The sequence below is a fragment of the Bufo bufo genome, chromosome 3 (genome assembly GCF_905171765.1).
Source record: "Bufo bufo chromosome 3, aBufBuf1.1, whole genome shotgun sequence".
Taxonomy (NCBI): domain Eukaryota; kingdom Metazoa; phylum Chordata; class Amphibia; order Anura; family Bufonidae; genus Bufo; species Bufo bufo.
The window spans coordinates 695,912,434-695,934,637 of NC_053391.1; the positions used below are offsets into that span (position 1 = coordinate 695,912,434).

Genomic DNA, 22,204 nt, shown 5'->3' on the forward strand with positions numbered 1-22,204 from the left:
TCTCCACACCAAGGTGCCCAGGTTACCCTGTTGGCAGAGGTAGGGAATGAAAAATGATAAGATAAAAAATAATGCCTCTGCTGGCACTGGGATGGGCCCCCTTCCTTGCTGGGCCCCTGTGGTCGGTATCTCCGCCCCTGGATCTAACCATGGTCAGCTGATATCCATTCCATCATCTGGATCGGTCATCAGTATCTAATCAGTGGGGGTCCAACTCCCAGGACCTCCTCTGATCAGCTGTTTGAGAAGGCACTGGCCCTTCTGTGAGTGCTGCTCCTGGGTCACTTGTCTGATGAACCTGTGGCCACTGGCCTAGGAAACGCTGAGAGTAGGCCACAGAGCTACACTGAGCACCGCTGACTTCTCAAATAGCTGATCGGCGGTGGTCCAGGGTGTCGGACCCCCACAGATCAGATACTGATATCCTGAGCATAGGTCGTCAGTATTTAAGTCTTGGAAAAACCTTTTAACCTTCCAACAGTTTTGCCCAATTGCTCCTTCAGCAGAGGGAGGGTGGCTTTACCTGCTCATATTTCAGTTTTTCTGGCATTTCAAGCTTTCAAACAATACCAGAATCACAGCATTATCTTCACTACATCAGGAGATATGTTAGAAATCGGGATGGCAGTGGATGCAGCTGAAAGTGAAAGTAAATGCAGATATTACCGTGTTTATTCCCGACTCGATTTCTAACTGTGATATCTCCTGCTAGTGTTGTGCTAATGCTGTGATTCTGGACTTTCAAACAAGACCAGGCCCATGTCTCTAGCTGCTACCAATCTGGGGATATGAGCAGCTAAAGCAGCACTTTCCCCCTGTAGCCCGAGCTGTGCTTATTTGGGCTTGAACTTGACTCCTTGAGGATTTGTCAGAAAAAAAGAGGAAGTCCCAATCAGGAAAACATAGATGGAAATCTTCCGTTTGTGGCTAGTCAGGAGGCCGATTTAAACCTAGGGGGCAGGCCCAGGGTAGAGGAGACCATTCCTCCTCAGGTCCGAGGTTCTACTCCTGACAATGGGGTTTATAACCGCTAAAGAGGTGGGAGGAAGAACTCTTCTGTCTCTGAGAAAAAGCTTGAATTCTGACGCCAATGAGCGACCAGTGGGTGGAAGAGTCTTATTACGGCTCGCTGGTTTCTAGACATAAGAAATAACTACAAAATAGAATTCTCTTCTATACCACCCCAAGACAGTCTTCTGTCAAACCGGCTCGCTTAGAGGAGTCCATTCTACAGTTCCTACACAAGAAGGTATTGGTAGAGGAACCTTCTACAGAAATCGGATTAGGCGTCTATTCCAAAGTGTTCCTTGTACCCAAACCAGAACTGTAATAGAACTTGGATTTCTAATTTATTTGCAGGAAAAGGTTTTGCATGGAAGATATCCTGGATACTCTGACTCTATTGGCCGATTTCCTCACTACCATCGATCTAAAGGACATGTACCTACATATTCCTACTCATCTACTCTGCAGAAGATCCATTCCTGTGGCTGTCTAGGTAAGAGAAAAAAATCACTCACAGTTCACACTTCTCCCCTTCATTCCTATCCAGCAATCGCCTGCTCGTCAGTGGAGGAGACACATTTACATGCAGCGATCTCCTCCACTGTATGGGGAGCAGTGATCACTAATGCCATCACTCGTCACCATACAGAAGCGTTCCTTCCTGACAGTCGTCTGCTCGTCAGTAGAGGAGACACATTTACATGCAGAGATCTCCTCCACAGTATAGGGAGCAGTGATCACTAATGCCATCGCTCGTCACCATACAGAAGCGTTCCTTCCTGACAGTCGTCTGCTCGTCAGTAGAGGAGACACATTTACATGCAGAGATCTCCTCCACAGTATAGGGAGCAGTGATCACTAATGTCATTCCTCGTCCCCATACAGAAGCGTTCCTTCCTGACAATCTCCTGCTCGTCAGTGGAGGAGACACATTTACATGCAGCGATCTCCTCCACAGTATAGGGAGCAGTGATCACTAATGTCATTCCTCGTCCCCATACAGAAGCGTTCCTTCCTGACAGTCGTCTGCTCGTCAGTAGAGGAGACACATTTACATGCAGCGATCTCCTCCACAGTATAGGGAGCGGTGATCACTAATGCCATCGCTCGTCCCCATACAGAAGCGTTCCTTCCTGACAATCTCCTGCTCGTCAGTAGAGGAGACACATTTACATGCATACATGCAGAGATCTCCTCCACAGTATAGGGAGCGGTGATCACTAATGCCATCGCTCGTCCCCATACAGAAGCGTTCCTTCCTGACAATCTCCTGCTCGTCAGTAGAGGAGACACATTTACATGCAGCGATCTCCTCCACAGTATAGGGAGCAGTGATCACTAATGTCATCGCTCGTCCCCATACAGAAGCGTTCCTTCCTGACAATCTCCTGCTCGTCAGTAGAGGAGACACATTTACATGCAGCGATCTCCTCCACAGTATAGGGAGCAGTGATCACTAATGTCATCGCTCGTCCTCATACAGAAGCGTTCCTTCCTGACAGTCGTCTGCTCGTCAGTAGAGGAGACACATTTACATGCAGCGATCTCCTCCACAGTATAGGGAGCAGTGATCACTAATGTCATCGCTCGTCCTCATACAGAAGTGTTCCTTCCTGACAGTCGTCTGCTCGTCAGTAGAGGAGACATATTTACATGCAGCGATCTCCTCCACAGTATAGGGAGCGGTGATCACTAATGCCATCGCTCGTCCTCATACAGAAGCATTCCTTCCTGACAGTCGTCTGTTCGTCAGTAGAGGAGACACATTTACATGCAGAGATCTCCTCCACAGTATAGGGAGCAGTGATCACTAATGTCATCGCTCGTCCCCATACAGAAGCGTTCCTTCCTGACAGTCTCCTGCTCGTCAGTGGAAGAGACACATTTACATGCAGCGATCTCCTCCACAGTATAGGGAGCAGTGATCACTAATGTCATCGCTCGTCACCATACAGAAGCGTTCCTTCCTGACAATCTCCTGCTCGTCAGTAGAGGAGACACATTTACATGCAGCGATCTCCTCCACAGTATAGGGAGCAGTGATCACTAATGTCATCGCTCGTCCCCATACAGAAGCGTTCCTTCCTGACAGTCTCCTGCTCGTCAGTGGAAGAGACACATTTACATGCAGTGATCTCCTCCACAGTATAGGGAGCAGTGATCACTAATGTCATCGCTCGTCCCCATACAGAAGCGTTCCTTCCTGACAATCTCCTGCTCGTCAGTAGAGGAGACACATTTACATGCAGCGATCTCCTCCACAGTATAGGGAGCAGTGATCACTAATGTCATTCCTCGTCCCCATACAGAAGCGTTCCTTCCTGACAGTCGTCTGCTCGTCAGTAGAGGAGACACATTTACATGCAGCGATCTCCTCCACAGTATAGGGAGCAGTGATCACTAATGCCATCGCTCGTCCCCATACAGAAGCGTTCCTTCTTGACAGTCGTCTGCTCGTCAGTAGAGGAGACACATTTACATGCAGCGATCTCCTCCACAGTATAGGGAGCAGTGATCACTAATGTCATTCCTCGTCCCCATACAGAAGCGTTCCTTCCTGACAATCTCCTGCTCGTCAGTAGAGGAGACATATTTACATGCAGCGATCTCCTCCACAGTATAGGGAGCGGTGATCACTAATGCCATCGCTCGTCCCCATACAGAAGCGTTCCTTCCTGACAATCTCCTGCTCGTCAGTAGAGGAGACACATTTACATGCAGCGATCTCCTCCACAGTATAGGGAGCAGTGATCACTAATGTCATTCCTCGTCCCCATACAGAAGCGTTCCTTCCTGACAATCTCCTGCTCGTCAGTAGAGGAGACATATTTACATGCAGCGATCTCCTCCACAGTATAGGGAGCGGTGATCACTAATGCCATCGCTCGTCCCCATACAGAAGCGTTCCTTCCTGACAATCTCCTGCTCGTCAGTAGAGGAGACACATTTACATGCAGCGATCTCCTCCACAGTATAGGGAGCAGTGATCACTAATGTCATCGCTCGTCACCATACAGAAGCGTTCCTTCCTGACAGTTGTCTGCTCGTCAGTAGAGGAGACATATTTACATGCAGCGATCTCCTCCACAGTATAGGGAGCGGTGATCACTAATGCCATCGCTCATCCCCATACAGAAGCGTTCCTTCCTGACAGTTGTCTGCTCGTCAGTAGAGGAGACACATTTACATGCAGAGATCTCCTCCACAGTATAGGGAGCAGTGATCACTAATGTCATCGCTCGTCCTCATACAGAAGCGTTCCTTCCTGACAATCTCCTGCTCGTCAGTAGAGGAGACACATTTACATGCAGCGATCTCCTCCACAGTACAAGGAGCAGTGATCACTAATGCCATCGCTCATCCCCGTACAGAAGCGTTCCTTCCTGACAGTCGTCTGCTCGTCAGTAGAGGAGACACATTTTCATGCAGAGATCTCCTCCACAGTATAGGGAGCAGTGATTACTAATGCCATCGCTCGTCCCCATACAGAAGCGTTCCTTCCTGACAGTCGTCTGCTCGTCAGTAGAGGAGACACATTTACATGCAGAGATCTCCTCCACAGTATAGGGAGTGGTGATCACTAATGCCATCGCTCGTCCCCATACAGAAGTGTTCCTTCCTGACAATCTCCTGCTCGTCAGTGGAGGAGACATATTTACAGGCAGCGATCTCCTCCACAGTATAGGGAGCAGTGATCACTAATGCCATCGCTCGTCCCCATACAGAAGCGTTCCTTCTTGACAGTCGTCTGCTCGTCAGTGGAGGAGACATATTTACATGCAGCGATCTCCTCCACAGTATAGGGAGCGGTGATCACTAATGCCATCGCTCGTCCTCATACAGAAACGTTCCTTCCTGACAGTCGTCTGCTCGTCAGTGGAGGAGACACATTTACATGCAGAGATCTCCTCCACAGTATAGGGAGTGGTGATCACTAATGCCATCGCTCGTCCCCATACAGAAGCGTTCCTTCCTGACAATCTCCTGCTCGTCAGTAGAGGAGACACATTTACATGCAGCGATCTCCTCCACAGTATAGGGAGTGGTGATCACTAATGTCATCGCTCGTCCCCATACAGAAGCGTTCCTTCCTGACAGTCGTCTGCTCGTCAGTAGAGGAGACACATTTACATGCAGCGATCTCCTCCACAGTATAGGGAGCGGTGATCACTAATGTCATCGCTCGTCCCCATACAGAAGCGTTCCTTCCTGACAATCTCCTGCTCGTCAGTAGAGGAGACATATTTACATGCAGCGATCTCCTCCACAGTATAGGGAGCAGTGATCACTAATGCCATCGCTCGTCCCCATACAGAAGCGTTCCTTCCTGACAGTCGTCTGCTCGTCAGTAGAGGAGACACATTTACATGCAGAGATCTCCTCCACAGTATAGGTAGCGGTGATCACTAATGCCATCTCTCATCCCCATACAGAAGCGTTCCTTCCTGACAGTCGTCTGCTCGTCAGTAGAGGAGACACATTTACATGCAGAGATCTCCTCCACAGTATAGGGAGCAGTGATCACTAAGGCCATCTCTCGTCCCCATACAGAAGTGTAAAGGTGCCTTAAGAGGGTATGATAATAATTCCCTAGAATGTAGAAAGGTCATCAATTTGAGGAGATCAGTAGGGGTCCGACTTCCGGCCCCCCCCCCCCCCCCACGCCAAGCGCTGCATACAAAGCACAGCGCCGTTCATTTCATAGTGGCTGTGGTTGATATCACAGCTCAGCCCATTCAATTGAATAGGGGCCAAAGTGCTTAATGAGCGCCGCAGCCTCTTCATACTGTTGATCCCTGATTCTCGGGAACCCTGCCAATCTCATATTGACCTCTCCTGTGGTAATCCCGTGATTAGTGTAATAAATGACAATCAGACATCATATAGGACATCACAACCAGTCCTGTACCTCACATGGATCCAGAGATCTCCCCAGTAATTGCTCCAACTGATTGGCTTTGCTCAGGAGGAGTGTCCTTTCCATAGAAGCTCTCGACCTATCGAAGCTCAGGGGGCGTGTCCTTTCCATAGCAGCTCTCGCCCTATCAGAGCTCAGGGGGCATGTCCTTTCTCAGGAGGAGTGTCCTTTCCATAGAAGCTCTCGCCCTATCAGAGCTCAGGGGGCGTGTCCTTTCTCAGGAGGAGTGTCCTTTCCATAGCAGCTCTCGCCCTATCAGAGCTCAGGGGGCGTGTCCTTTCTCCGGAGGAGTGTCCTTTCCATAGCAGCTCTCGCCCTATCAGAGCTCAGGGGGCGTGTCCGTTCTGCTGCAGTGGAAGAGTAGAACGGAGAATGTGCGTCCACCTTAGTGGGGTGGACAGAGAAATAAGGAAAAGAACAAACAAGAGGAGGCGCTATAAATACAGATTTTATTGGAGAACTCACTGGCCATACTAAAAGTTTCATCACATGCCGTATTCAGATCTAGGTGCTGGTTTGAAAAATGTAAAATACTTTTCTTGGGACAATCCTTTTGAGGAGCAAAGATTCATCAGCTTGAAGCGCAGACTTCTTGGCTAATTTGGCGACCAGTTTATCCACCGTATGTGGGGATTCCACGTTCTTCCGATTCTTTGAGGACAATCTTATACACGACATGAAATCAGGAGCCAAAGTTGGGGTTTTTATCCGGTTTTGTCCAACTTGGTTCAAAAATAATTTTCAGGTCCAGTTGACTGGACAGTGAGCGCATCCCCAAATTATCTAGTTCTGAAGAACTTTAATCTTTTTATGTGGAAATTCGATGAGGGCATCTTCATTCACTGCGTCCTTGGGAGAGTCATCGGCTCCGTAACTTCCTTCAATCTCAGAGCTTTAACCTTGCGAAAAACTTGTTCAGACTCATCTTGTTTAGAAGTGTCCCCTTCGGAGAAAGGCCGGGCACCTGCAAGAAACGGCGGGGAAGACATACTGACGTCCCACCCTGTCCGCACACTGGCTTGGCTGCCCCAGAAATTACAGATATGGAAAGGGTCCCAACTCTGCCCCTCTTCCTGTAACACGCGGGATGCTGCCCTGTGGGAGAACGCAGCTAGAAATGGGGCAGGTGCACTCCTGGGGGTCACATCCAACTGTGGGGTGTGCAACCCGTGTTCTTCCTGCCTGCAAGGAAGGAGGAGAGACTCTCTGAAATTTCTCCAGTTTATTTTGCACTTGTTTTAGTCCTCTTAAAGGATCGGGCATGTTGAAATCCAACTGCCTGACTGCACTACCCTGACACCTGCCGTTGGGGAGAGTCAGGAGCACCCATACACATGGTCAGCCAACATGAATATCCTATGCATTAGCAGCGGAATGCTATATTTACTTTATCGCAGCGGTGGGTGATTAAATATCATATTATGATCAGCAATGTATGTCCCCTCCGTTGTGTGGTAGGAGTAGTAGTCCTTTATAATAAGTGACTATATACTTCATGTAAGATCTTCTTCCTAATGGGATTTTACCCTCAATCCTCTGTTTCCCCTCAGATATTTTTGTAAGATGATGGTTCTTTCCATCAATGATCCACCAAGGATGGACCAGGACCGATACCTCGTGGCTACAAGGATATTAGACCTCACCCTAGAGATCATCTCCTTGATAACTGGAGAGGTGAGAGTCTCACATGACGTCACTCTTATCTCTAGTAATAAACCAGGTAAATGTCTGGAAAGGTGGAGGCTTCTCAGAATCTCTGTAGTGATCGGCGTCTCCTCATACACAGGATTACACAGTAGTGAAGAAGTCGTCTGATGAGAATGTGACACCTCGTGCGTCAGGAGGACGGAAAAAGACCCAGAGACCCATCACCGAACCTCCACCTCATTCACTGATACATGAGCAGAAGATCCTAGAACTTACCAACAGGATCACTGACCTGCTGAGCGGAGAGGTGAGCGCTGCTGGGACATTATACAATAACACCAAGGGAGGTGTCTGGTAATGACTGTATCATTGTGTTGTCAGGTTCCTATAAGGTGTCAGGATGTTGCTGTCTATTTCTCCATCGAGGAGTGGGAGTATTTAGAAGAACACAAGGATCAGTACAAAGATGTCATGATGGAGAATCACCAGCGCCTCACGTCACTGGGTAAGAGGAGACCTTCTTGATTATAGAGACCAGGTTTAGGGGTCACCTAGACTCACCCCTCCTCTGATCATCACATATAGACAATGTATTCAGTCACTGTGTATATTTCCTATAGATGGATCCAGTCAGAGAAATCCACCAGAGAGATGTCCCAGTCCTCTGTATTCCCAGGAATGTCCAAAGGAGAAGCCGAATGTCCCATTGGATCATCGGGACGTCTTGACGGATAATCACCAGCTCCTCACATCACTGGGTAAGAGGAGACCTTCCTCATAGAGGAGAGTCCAGGTTTGGGGCTCACCTAGACTCGCCCCTCATCTGATCATCACATATAGACAATGTATTCAGTCTCTGTGTATATTTCCTATAGATGGATCCAGTCAGAGAGATCCACCAGAGAGATGTCCTAGTCCTCTATGTCCCCAGGAATGTCCAGAGGAGAAGCCGAATGTCCCATTGGATCATCAGGACGTCTTGACGGATAATCACCAGCTCCTTACATTACTGGGTAAGAGGAGACCTTCCTCATAGAGGAGAGTCCAGGTTTGGGGGTCACCTAGACTCACCCCTCATCTGATCATCACATATAGAAAATGTATTCAGTCTCTGTGTATATTTCCTATAGATGGATCCAGTCAGAGAAATCCACCAGAGAGATGTCCCAGTCCTCTGTATTCCCAGGACTGTCTAGAGGAGAAGCCGTATGTCCCACTGGATCATCAGGACGTCTTGACGGATAATCACCAGCTCCTCACATTACTGGGTAAGAGGAGACCTTCCTCATAGAGGAGTCCAGGTTTGGGGGTCACCTAGACTCGCCCATCTTCTGATCATCACATATAGACAATGTATTCAGTCACTGTGTATATTTCCTATAGTTGGATCCAGTCAGAGAAATCCATCAGAGAGATGTCCCAGTCCTCTGTATTCCCAGGACTGTCCAGGGGAGAAGCTGAATGTCCCACTGGATCATCAGGACGTCTTGACGGAAAATCACCAGCTCCTCACATCACTGGGTAAGATGAGACTTTTCCGATTATAAAGGAGAGTAGGGTTGCACAGGGTAGAAATTATCAATACCCAATCGATACTTTAGTACCGGTATCAATTCGATACCAGGATTTGCCTTTTACCGATACTAGGCTGTGCTACTGTGCAGCCTAGTATCACAGAACATGGCGCGCACTGCTCTCAGCGCGCGCCATGTTCCCTCGGCAGCACAGGGGAGAAGGAGTCTCTCTCCCTCCCCCTGTGCCGATGCTGCCACCAATGACAGGAGGAGGGAAGGAGCAGGTGGCCACTGTGCCACCAATGAAGTTAACTCGCCCATTAATACAGATACAGGAGGCTGCAGAATCAAATAGCAGGCACCCGACCTCTATGACAGGGAGCTGCGATCCGCAACAGATAACCCCTCAGGTGCCGCACAGGGCAGCAGGGAGAGTGTAAGATCCTATTCACCCTAATAGAGCTCTATTAGGGTGAATAGGACAAGGGTTCTACCCCCTAAGGGGAGAAATAGTTATTAAATAAATAGTAAAAAAAATAATAATCTAAATATTAAGTATAAATAACTCCCTGTCCCAATTTTACATAGAAAATATATAAAAAAATAAATAAATATATTACATATCGCCACGTCCAAATGTCCAAACTATTAAAATATAAAAAAATATCTCCTATGTGGTGAGCGCCGTAACAGAAAAAATAAAAGCTGTGGGCTTTTTTTATGTTTTATTTTTTTCTCATGGTATCGAATAGTATAGATTATCGCAATACTTTTTTATGGTATTGAAATCGAATCAAAATTTTGGTATCGTGACAACCCTAAAGGAGAGTCCAGGATTGAGGATCACCTAGACTCGCCCCTCATCTGATCATCACATATAGACAATGTATTCACTAACCTAACTCCTTGTTTCCAAAGATGAATGAAGCTACAAATCTTGGACAAGTGTAGAATCCAGTCACAGCATCTCCACTTGGTGTCACAATGTAAGGGGAGGGGAGGAACTCCAGAAAGACAACAGAAGGAAAAAAGACCAGGAACTAGGCCTCAATGCTTAGGAAAAGGGAAACGGTCACCACATGTGGAAACCCTAGACCTAGCCCTGACTCCTGACAGTATGAATAGACCCTGAAGGTGGGAATATTCATACACCGTAAACCTAGGCCCTGGTAACCCTGAATAGCCCTAGGAGTAGTGACAGGGTCTGAGACTACTGGTTCCTTCCCAGATGAACGAACCAACGTCTCCCTGAGGCCTAGTAAACAAGAAGCAAATGGGAACAACACAATACAAGGAGAAGTACACTTATCTTCAATAGAAAATGGATGAGCAGGAACTCAGATGAGGACAACACACCAGCTCTTCCAACTCCAGGCAGAGAATATCAACTGCATGGTATGAGGTGTGAGTCCAGACTTAATAGAGGAGCAGTAATTACCACAAGCTACACCTGACACAAGAGGTGTGGTAATTACCAACAACAACAATGCAACAAGTGAAAACAGAGAGGCTGTCAGATAACTGCACGTGCAGCCAGTCTCTCAGGTCTTCTAACCTCTGTCACGGGAGGGACCGTGACACTTGGACCGTCACAACAGTAAAATAGACAAATCATCAGGTCCAGATGGTACAGCTGATAAGTCCTGAAAATCCGGCTCCCCCTCGCCCACTACTGATTTACATATTTTGAACTCAGTGGTTAAGGGGCATAGAGATGTGGTGCCAACATTCCCAAAGTGGGACTGGAATCTATAGACCTGGGGAAATGTTTGATGTTTGTTGTTTATCTGGGCTTAATGTTGTCAAATCACTGATTATATAAGATGACAAACAAATCACTGCTGTGCCACGTAAAGGTTGGTACATAAGATGAGAATGCGAAGACTGGGAGAACATGTATGTAACTTGAACAGTAACTGTCTCAACAAGAGAAAATAGAGGGTGGTAAATACTCATATTGGGTCATAGTCACCAGTTAGGTACCACAGGGAGCAGTATTGAGTGGATCACAGTTATTAGTGGGTTACCACAGGTGGCAGTAATGGAGGGGGTCACAGTTATTAGTGAGATACCACAGGGGGCAGTATTGGAGGGGATCACAGGTATTAGTGTGTTACCACAAGGGCAGTATTAGAGGGGGTCACTGTTATTACTGGGTTACCACAGGGGGCAGTATTAGAGGGGGTCACTGTTATTACTGGGTTACCACAGGGGGCAGTATTGAGGGGATCACAGTTACTAGTGGGGTACTACAATGATATCAATGATTTTGTTTCTTTTCCAGGTGTAGACAGTATGAGAAGTTCCTATGGACATCTCTATTTATCTCCCTATTATGAAGTAGAGGGTAATCCAGCACGGATTGGCAAGAAAGAGCCTGTCCACAGACTTCGTAAAAGTTTTGAATGTTTAGAAGCTGGGAAACAATTCAAAACGAAATCTCATCTATCCATACATACAAGAATTCCAAAAGATGAAAGAACTTTTTTATGTTCTGAATGTGGGAAATCTTTTTGTTCAAAACCAGATCTTGGAAAACATCAAAGACTTCACATGGGAAAGAATACACATCCATGTCCTGAATGTGGGAAGTGGTTGACTCAAAAATCACATCTTGCCGATCATCTAAGAAGTCACACAGGGGAGATGCCATATATATGCCCTGAATGCGGCAAGTATTTTAGTAGGAAATCCAATTTTATAGATCATCTAAGAAGCCACACAGGAGAGAAGTCATTTTCATGTCCTGAATGTGGGAAGTGTGTTAGTCGTAAATCACATTTTACGGAACATCTAAAAAGTCACACAGGGGAGAAGCCGTTCTCATGCTCAGAATGTGGGAAGTGCTTTACAACTCATTCACATCTTTCTAGACATCAGAGAAGCCACACTGGGGAGAAGCCATATTCATGCGTGGAATGTGGAAAATGCTTTATGCGTAAAGATTATCTTGAGAAACATCAGAGGAGCCACACAGGGGTGAAGCCATATTCATGTTCAGAATGTGGGAAATGTTTTTCCCAGAAATCACATCTTTTGAGTCATCTACAAATTCACGCAAGGAAGAAGTTGTTTTTCAGTTAAGGATGTTATTGAGAGACTTCAGAGCATTCCTACAAGAGAGAAGGCATTTTCAGGTTCAAATCATTGTAAATGTTTATCCAGAAATCGGGTGTTGTTGGGTATTGGAGAACTCGCACAGGGAAACAGCCATTTATAATGCTCAGATTGTAGGAAATGTGGCAAGTGTGGATCTCTGTTCTGTCACCAACAAAAATCAGTGGGCGTAGTAAGTGCAGGGTGAATATTATCATGTGGGAAGATGTACTGGGGTCTTCTCCCACAACTGGCTGACCTACAGACCAATGGACAGCCACCTAAAGGTACTTAAAGAGGACCTTTCACCTGTATAAACTATGTTAACTGAGTATGCTGCCATATAGAGCGGCGCCCGGGGATCTCACTGCACTTACTATTATCCCCGGGCGCCGCTCCGTTCTCCCGTTATAGGCTCCGGTACTTTTGCTCCTTAAGTTATAGTAGGCGGTGTCTTCCCTTGTCCTGTGGGCGTCTCCTTCTCCTAGGCTGCAGCGCTGGCCAATCGCAGCGCACAGCTCACAGCCTGGGAGGTTTTTTTCTCCCAGGCTGTGAGCTGTGCGCTGCGATTGGCCAGCGCTACAGCCTAGGAGAAGGAGACGCCCACAGGACAAGGGAAGACCCGCCTACTATAACTTACAGAGCAAAGGTACCAGAGGGCATAACGGGAGAACGGAGCGGCGCCCGGGGATAATAGTAAGTGCAGGGAGATCCCCGGGCGCCACTCTATATGGCAGCATACTCAGTTAACATAGTTTATACAGGTGAAAGGTCCTCTTTAAGGCACCTTTCCATTTTTTTCTGTGTACTGACTCCTGCCTGTTTCCTGCATTTTGACACTTCAATGTCTGATCTTTGCACTAACCCTGTTCTACTCCCCGTGACCTCATACTGTTTACTGGATTTCACTAATTTTCCCTGCCCTGACCTCAGCCTGACTAAAGATTTACTTGTTCCTTTAGTGTTCCACATCAGTGTCTCTTGACCCCCGTGGGTCAACCATCACTTGAACAAAGACTACTCAGAGAGGTAACGGCCTGGTGGTTCCCTTGCATCAGAGAAAATAGGGGTTAAAGGGTGAACATAAAGGGGGCCACTTAGATAACACCTTTGGGAGTAGAACCAAGACAGATCTGTTGAAGTGACAGAGCGGATCCACACCTGCTACGTATCCCAATGACACTGATATTTATCTGAGGTCAGTGAGTGTTAGCCCATAGTATGGAAGACACCGAGGACAAATGGACTTCATTCTCTGATATCAAATACTTGACACAATCCATGCTATTCGAAAGAGCAAATCTGTGACAACACAGGACCCATTACATCTGGACTAAAGGAAATCCAGGGAGTAGAGATGATGTAGTTGGACCTGAGATGAGCAACACATTCACTAAACTCTTCCAGAATTTCTAATTGTTAGGCCCCAGTCACACAAACGTATGGCCTCCGTGCCCATGTTGTGGACCACAAACAGTCCGCAATACACGGGCACCGTCCGTGTGCACTCTGGGCCGCAGTGAGGACCCATTGACTTGAATGGTTCAGTGATCCGCAACATACGGTAAAAGATACATGTCCTGTCTTTTGCTGTATGTTGAAGATCGCAAACCCTTTCATGTCAGTGGGTCCACACCGCAGCACAGAGTGCACACAGCCAGTGCCCGTGTATTGTGGACCCGTTGTTTGCGGTCCACAACAGGTGCATTGAGGCCATAGGTTCCTGTGAATGGAGCCTAAGTGTTTGGTCGCAATACTGGATGTTATACACCTGTGGCAATGGACTGATTGACACACCTGAATTCAATGACCCAGTATTTTACTACACATAGTGTAGAGATAGCGTTGCCTGCATGTTGTTGGCAGACTGCTTTACGTAATATTTCTGTGGGTATGAAAACCTCTAATTGATTTTTTTTATTTATTTTTTAATGGTATTTTCAAAAAAAAATTATAAAATATAAATTGCTCAATTTTTTGATGGAGACAGTGCAAGTGGATCCTGTGGACATCTGACCTTACCCTACTGCCATGAAATTGAAAATAAGTGGGAAACATGTGCAGGGGCGACACAAAACAATCTTTTTTAAAAATATTTTTTTAACCACTTCCAGACCGAGCCTATTTTTGCGAATCTGACGTGTATCACTTTATGTGATAATAACTTTGAAAAGCTTTTACTTATCCAGGCCATTCTGAGTTTTTGTGACAGATCGTACTTCATTAGTGGTAAATTTGGGTCGATGTATTTTACCTTTCATTTATAAAAAAAATCCTAAATTTACAGAAAATGTGGCAAAATTAGTAATTTTCTAAATTTGAATTTCTTTTCTTTAGGCCTCTTGCACACGAACTTAAGGGCTCCGTGCCTGTGCTGTGGACCTCAAATTGCGGTCTGCAATGCACGGGCACCGACCGTGGGGCAGCCGCATGCGGATCGCATACCCATTCACTTGAATGGGGTCCGCTATCCGTTCGTTCTGCAAAAAGATATAAAAAGTTCTATCTTTTTGCGGAATGGAAGCACGGAAATGAACACCACAGAAGCACTCCGTAGAGCTTCCATTGGATTCCGTTCCGTACAGCATCTCCAGATTTGTGGACCTATTCAAGTGAATGGGTCAGTATACGTGATGCGGAATGCACACGGCTGGTGACCCTTGTATTGCGGAACTGCCGTATGCGGTTCGCAGCACCGGCACGGAGCCCTTTAAAGACATAGTGATACCACACAAAATAGTTATTAATTACCATTCACCATATGTCTACTTTATGTTGGCTCATTTTGTAAATTCTTTATATTTTTTTTAGGACTTTAGAAAGCTTAGAATTTTAGAAGAAATTTTAGGACCATTTCAGTTCAGAAGTGATTTTGAGGGACTTAAATAATACACACTATCCAGATTTTCCATTTTAATTCATTTTTTCTGTAACACAGCAAAACAAACCTCAATATTTATTAACTGTGATTTTGCAGTTTACAGAAGTACCTCATATGCTGTATGGGCACACTGTGAAGCTCAGAAGGAAGGAGCGCCACATGGTTTTTGGAGGGCAGATTTTGCTGAAATGGTTTTTGGGTGCCATGTTACATTTGAAGACACCCTGAGGTACACGCTCAGTGGAAACCCTCAATAACTGACCCCAGTTTGGAAACCACACCCCTCTAGGAATTTATCAAGCAATGTATTGAGTGCTTTGTCCCCGCAGGCATGTCATAGAATTTAGAAACACTGGGCTGTGAAAATAAATTTTAATTTTTTTTTCCAATAAATTGTTGCTATAGCCCCAACGTTTTCATTTTCAGAAGGGGTAACAAGGTTAACAGGAGAAAAATCACCCCACAATTTGTTGCACATTTTCTCCCCCTCTGAAATGCTCCCCCATATGCCTGGGCCCCCTCACACACAATGTACTTACCTCGCTTCCCAGCACCCATAAAGCATGGCCGCTGCTGCATCTCCCTGTCGTGCGGATGAAAACATCGGGGGGGGGGGGGGGGGCAGCCAATAACAAGCGTTGATGGGGATGAGCCTCCCTTGTGAAGCTTATCCCCGTCACTGCCTGCTATTGGCTAAACCCGCCCCCCCCCGACGCCGGAGATGCAGTGGCGCCCGTGCTTCAGAAGCAACGCAGGTGCCGGGGAGCAAGGTAAATACATTGTGTGTGAGGGGCCTGGGCATATGGGGGAGCATTTCAGGGGTTGGGTAACGGGCACACGGCAGGGCTCAGAAAAGAAAAGGCACCATGTGCATTTGAGTCCTGGTTTGGTCATTTATACAGCACTAGCTGACAGCTGCAGAAGCTCTGAAGTGAAATAAAAACACCAATAAATGACCCCATTTAGAATTCACCAAAGGGTATAGGGACAGTGTCGGACTGGGGAACCTAGGGCCCACCAGTAAAATTTATTTTGGGGGCCCACCGTACGGATACATTCAAATATAATACATATTTTAACAAGTTTTTTTATATGAACATAGGCCGGTTCAGGTGCTGTACATTAAATATATATGCATGTAATGCAGTAAGTCTACTGTATTATGTGCCACTTGTGCAGGGGGTGGGAGACTAGGGGCCCACCGGGGGATTCCCCTGTACCCCTGTGGGCCAGTCCGAGCCTGTATAGGGAGCGTTTTGACCCCACAGCTGTTTTGCAAAAATGAATTCACAGCAGATGGTGCAAAGTGAAAATTGCAATTTTTGCTGTTCAGTAAACTGTCATCTCAGAAGGGCAGTGTAATGACATATGAATGGAGGGACTACTTGTAATTACACCATGCCGCTGCTCCAGAGAAGATGACGTGTAATTGAGAGGAAGCAGCGCTCGCATAAAGCGCCACCTCCTCTACAAACAGCTGATCGCCGGGTGTCAGACTCCTGCCAATTTGATATTGACCCGAGCATTGGACATCAATATGTACTGGCTGCACAACCCTGTTCACCCAATAGGGCAGGTATGTATGGTAACATGCTTTAATCCCCCTGTTATTGTCACTGCCATTTATTACAAGATTTATCTGCTGAGTGTCGTGGATTTACTGATGTTTTCTGTGAAAAGACTGTTAGGGCTCTCTCTCACGAGCGGATGCCGTGCGGGTAAGAGATCCAAGCCCCGTTCCGGACAGCAGAGACGCGGGGCAGTAACATGATTGATAATGCTTTGTGCCTCTCTGTGAGATAAAGTTGTCACCGTGATTTTGTAGCAAAAAGGTCACAGAGAGGCGCGGAGCGTTATCAGTCATGTTAATGCCCCGTGTCTCTGCCGTCCAGAACGGGGCTTGGCTCTCTTTCTCGCAGCGGATTACCCGCATGGGATCCGCTCGTGTGAAAGAGCCCTTAATGTTCTAAAGGATATGACTGCCCAAGTATATTTTAATTCAGGTTCTAAGATTCTCAAGGAGAAGACTTACCCCTTGTCTGCTCTGGAGACCTGAGTGATGGTGCAATATATCAATGAGAACCTGAGAGGAGTGTGAATGTGACGGCATGGCGTAATTACGTACTCCTCCCTCCTTTTCCTGTGATGCCTGTGACACTGCCATGTCTTACCTCTGGTGGTGTGAAGAAGCAGATGGAAGTGTTGCAGATTCTGAACGGTGCAGTGTGGAGCTTGCTTGGCCCCTTAAGACAGCAATGCAGTAGCCATCTGTGGAGCTAAGGTGGCCGACTCTGTACACGGTGTTAGGTTATAGGAACCCTGGATGGGGGGGCACTGCAGAGCTGAACCAAGAAGCAAGCATAACAACCTTTTGGGGTCCCCACTGCGCTCCACCTTCTGGTCCGGTCTGGACACAGCAGAAGAATGGTTAGACTTCTGCAGCCTATGATTGGCTAAATTACATTCACAGCCATTTCCTTCTGTGAAGACCGGACCAGAAGGTGGAGCAAAGCAGGGATCAGTGAATACAAGTTCTGGAATTTAACCACTTCCCTAGCGTTGGTGGTATGGTCTTTAAAAGTGGTGTCCACTCCATAGCGGAGTGGCCACCATAGCCGCCAGGTGCTTGCAGTTTTAAACAGCGGACAACTGGGGCTAATATCTGAAATCTCTATACCACCAATCTCAGACATTTAGCCCCTCAGATGTTGTGGTCAAATGTGACATCATCTGAAGGTAAAAAAAACAAAAACAGAAAACGTGAGCTTACTGGGCAGGAACGCCTTCCCCTCACTGAGATCAGGGAAGGCATTCCTTAGCAGTAATAGTGTTACGACCAACAGGCGGGACCCACTGGTCAAACCAGAGATGGTCAACACAGAGAATCCAGACTAAGGGATGGCAGCCACTAACCCCTAGGGTGTTATTCACCACTCTTATAGGAGACAGGACAGAACGCAGCAAGAGAGAAACTGAACCACTGCCTACAGGATTAGCTAATATGGTTGACATCTCACTCACAGAGTCAGACAACAGGTAACGCTCCAATAGCTCAGGTTGCTGTTAGAACCACAGTTAGTGTGAACTGATTACAATAGAAGACACAATGGTGAGAAGTGGTATAGCAGAGAAGACTGGAGTAAAGGCAGCAGATGACGATAATGATTGTCAGAGGCAGAAGCTGAATGTGGTCAGAGACAAGCCGGTATCAGATAGTAGTGTGGTACAGAGGATCAGACAGGTCCAGTAGTCAATGCAGGCAATCAGAATGGTCAAACACAGAAGATCAGAACAGAACACCTTTGCTATTACTGTTAGTAACTCAATTCTCAGGCATCTTCCTAGGAGAGGAGGCTGCCATTTAAACCTGTAACCCCACTCAGGGGCCGTGTTGGGAGGCAGGAATCATGCGCCCCTGGACACATAAATGACAGGAAGTGGGGACGGCAGCATGGGATGGAGCACGGAGGCAGCATGGCCAGAGGAGGCGTCTGGCTGGCGTGCACCTGCCCGCAGTGGGCAGTGTAGCAGGAGACGCTGGGGATATGACCGGTGAGGAGGTATGGCAGAAGTCCCAGGCCTAACAAATAGGCTTCTAGGCCTATTACTGGTATTCCAATGCAGGCCTGCAGGTGGCAGCACTGCATTGGAATGTACTGAATTTTGTATCCCTTAATACAGACGTCTCCAACCGCTGGGCCGCGTCCCAGGATCAGGCCCTGGAAGATTTTTTGCCAGGCCGCAGAGGAGAGAGGAGCGGAGACGCCAGGCGCATGCACGCCCCGACGCGCACATCAGAGTCAGTGGAGAAGGAGGGAGGGAATCCCTCCCATGATGCGGCCGCCGCAGAGTCCAATAAAATGAGCGGGCTCCGACGCTGCCCGCACCACTGCCACCAATGAATGTGTGGCTAATATTAAAGTAGGAGGGGGGACGGGGGAGTTTTACCGCTGCGCCGTCTCAGCTAGTGTGCTCGGCGAACGGCGGCAGCCTCCTCCTCCTGAGTCTTGTGTTCTCCAGTCCCAGCCATTAGTGCTCTGTAAAGAAGCCGGCGCAGGTACCCGGCCCACACACTGCAAGATTATTAGCCTGCCAGCAAGATTTGGGGTTAATGTGACTCATTAACTGCAATGTTGCCAGTAGCCAAAATTTGAGAAGATGGGGTCACCTATTATTAATCTGAGGTACATGGTGCTATTACATTAGTACCCCCATGTACCTCACATTAAAAGTAAGTGGCCCCAAGCACCTCATCAAATAATGGGCAACATTATGGTTGTGTTTGTAAGCTTTTGTGGCTATTTATACAGGGCATGGCTGGGTTTTTGGCAACCGGTCTTGACAGGAATCAGCGGTGTAGGGATTTGCTCTGGTAGGCAGGGTAAGCGGACGCAATACAGAGGCAAAACCACGGTTGAAAAGCAAAAGTCAGTGTTTATTCACACAAAAAGGCAGAAAAGAAACACAATACTTGGTAGGGCCCTGGTGTTAATTCACACAGCAAAAGTCCAAAGAACTCAAAAACACGTCACCTGGGAGTCCACAGCAGGCTTTAGGGCGCCTGGCTTCTAGATGGCAGCTCTCAGCCTTGCAGTATGGCAGAAGTCCTCAGCTCCCAAACCACAGAGCTCCACTTTCACCTGGAGGTTAAGAACCGGCCCGGATCGGCTTTACAGCCACACTAAGTAAAACAGTGTCAGCGAGTATTAGCTGCCGCTGACACACAAAATTCCTGGTTCTTATCTCACCGAGGCCAGGAACCTCGGTGACACGTACCTTCCGTCAATGACGGACCCTTGCTCCTTCCTACATACCTCCCCCCCGTTGATTGGCGTGCTGTCTGGCTGACCCCGGGTGCCGATACATGCTGTCTGACTGTGCCACTAGCTCCTTGCGACGACCTCCCCCTGCTTCCAACTCGTCTTCTCCTCCTCTCTGTCTCCCCTTCTGAACTTTCCCCCTGTTCTTCTTCTCTTCGAGCGGGCACCCACGTGACATCCACGGACACATCGTCATCATCAACCGCTTCACTTGTATCTGACACCTCAGCAAAGGAAGCAGCAGCGGGTACAACATCATCATCATCATCACACTGTACGTCCATGTGTGTAATGCTGCCTGACTGAGACATATCCCTGTTATCTCCATCCTCTGGCAATAATGGTTGCGCATCACTAATTTCATCCAAATGATGTGTAAATAACTCCTCTGACAGATCAAGTGAAGCGGCTGTGGTGCTAGTGTTGGTGGTGGTGGCGGCAGGCGGGCGGGTGGTAATTTGAGAGGTGCCCAAAGCTGAGCTGGAGGAGGATGGTGCGTCAAGGTTCCGAGCGGAAGCTGTAGAAGATTGGGTGTCCTGTGTAAGCCAGTCAACTATGTCCTCTGAACTTTTCGAGTTCAGGGTACGTGGCCTCTGAACACTGGGCATTATTCTAGGGCCAAAGGGAATCACAGCACCACGACCACAACGGCCCCTGCGGGGTGGCCTGCCTCTGCCTGTCATTTTTTTTTAGATTAGTGGTACTATGCGTGCAAGCTACTGTGCCACCCGATATGAGTGGTGGGCAGTGAGCACAGTACAGTCTGTGGGCCTGACACTCACTGACAGGCAACTGAAATTATATTACAGAGAAAAAATGAAATTACTTTTTTATCTGCAAGGTGCTGTGCCACCCGATATGAGTGTCTGTGGGCCTGTGGCGTCTCACACACGCTGGCAGGCAATATATATATATAAAAGTAAAAAGCAGACTGATGTTCCAGCCCTAAAAAGGGCTTTTTGGGGTGCTGTCAGGACGCTGTCCTTACAGCAGATGAGTCTTTGAGGACTGGAGTGGACCCTGAATACATTGGCCTAGCTAACGATTTCCCTATTAATTCAGCAGCAGCAGCACTGTCCCTCCTCTAACTAACACTGCAGCTTCAGAATGAATCTAAGATGGATGCTGTCCTTGCTTTTTTATAGGAGGTGGGAGGGTCTGGGAGGGAGGGTATGCTGATTGGCTGGAATGTGTCTGCTGACTGTGAGGTACAGGGTCAAAGTTTACTCAATGATGATGTATAGGGGGCGGACCGAACATCGCATATGTTCGCCCGCCGTGGTGAACGCGAACAAGCGATGTTCGCCGGGAACTGTTTGCCGGCGAATAGTTCGGGACATCTCTAGCCCTGAGTTCTACTGTAAACTTAAAGTTTTGCAGCGACAAGAACCACCTGGTGACCTGAGCATTCCTCTCTTTGGCCTGGCTCATCCACTTGAGAGGGGAGTGGTCGGTCACCAGACAGAACTTCCTGCCCAACAGATAATAGCGGAGAGACTCGAGTGCCCACTTGATGACCAAGCACTCTCTCTCTCCACTATACTGTACCGGGTCTCCGCTGGAGTGAGCTTACGGCTGTGGAAGACAATGGGATGCTCCTCCCCGTTGACTTCCTGTGACAGTACCACACCGAGGCCTACTTCAGAGGCATCAGTCTGTACCACAAATTCCCTCTTGAAGTCGGGCGTCACCAAAATCGGGGACCCACACAGGGCCGACTTCAAAATGGAGAAAGCCTCTTCTGCCTGGTCATTCCAGCGGACTATCACGGACTTCCGTCCCTTTAAGAGCCCTGTCAACGGAGCCACTAAAGTGGCAAAATGGGGGACAAGCCTCATGTAATAACCCACCATTCCCAGGAGCGACTTTACTTGTCTAAAGGTGGCAGGTCGGGGCCAATTCCGTATCGCCTCTATCTTGCTCACTTGGGGTTTGATGACTCCGCGCCCAATGACATACCCAAGGTATTTAGTCTCCTCTAACCCTATCGCACATTTCTTTGGGTTAGCCGTTAGCCCCGCCTTTCGAAGGGAGTCCACTACGGCCTATACTTTGGGCAGGTGACTTTCCCAGTCGGTACTGTGAATGATAATATCGTCCAGGTAAGCTGAGGCGTACCACCGATATGGACGAAGTACAATTTCCATTAGACGTTGGAAAGCGGCGGGGGCGCCATGCAGGCCAAAGGGTAACACCTTATACTGGTACAGCCTCTCTGGTGTAACAAAGGCAGTTTTCTCTTTGGCAGCCTCAGTCAAGGGTACCTGCCAGTACCCTTTGGTGAGGTCCAAAACAGAAAATTACCTGGCTTGGCCTAATTTCT

At 47.7% G+C, this 22,204-nt stretch overlaps 2 protein-coding genes across 7 annotated transcripts in view; one reads left to right on the forward strand and one right to left on the reverse strand.

Annotated features, from left to right (window-relative positions):
• LOC120996578 overlaps window positions 1–22,204 on the reverse strand; it is a 625,207-nt gene that overhangs the window by 231,034 nt on the left and 371,969 nt on the right. The window lies entirely within an intron of this gene.
• LOC120996580 (zinc finger protein interacting with ribonucleoprotein K-like) overlaps window positions 1–22,204 on the forward strand; it is a 655,167-nt gene that overhangs the window by 111,531 nt on the left and 521,432 nt on the right. For 3 of the 6 annotated variants that reach the window (XM_040426597.1, XM_040426596.1, XM_040426595.1), the window contains exons 4-9: window positions 7,952–8,075; window positions 8,191–8,328; window positions 8,446–8,583; window positions 8,701–8,838; window positions 8,954–9,091; window positions 11,369–12,471. In XM_040426597.1, the coding sequence (XP_040282531.1) occupies window positions 7,952–8,075; window positions 8,191–8,328; window positions 8,446–8,583; window positions 8,701–8,838; window positions 8,954–9,091; window positions 11,369–12,168 (1,476 nt within the window). In that variant the 3' untranslated portion in view covers window positions 12,169–12,471. Of the gene's footprint in view, window positions 1–1,359; window positions 1,499–7,473; window positions 7,598–7,709; window positions 7,878–7,951; window positions 8,076–8,190; window positions 8,329–8,445; window positions 8,584–8,700; window positions 8,839–8,953; window positions 9,092–11,368; window positions 12,472–22,204 lie in introns of those variants that run through there. The other 3 variants (XM_040426594.1, XM_040426598.1, XM_040426593.1) reach the window with 3 other exon arrangements.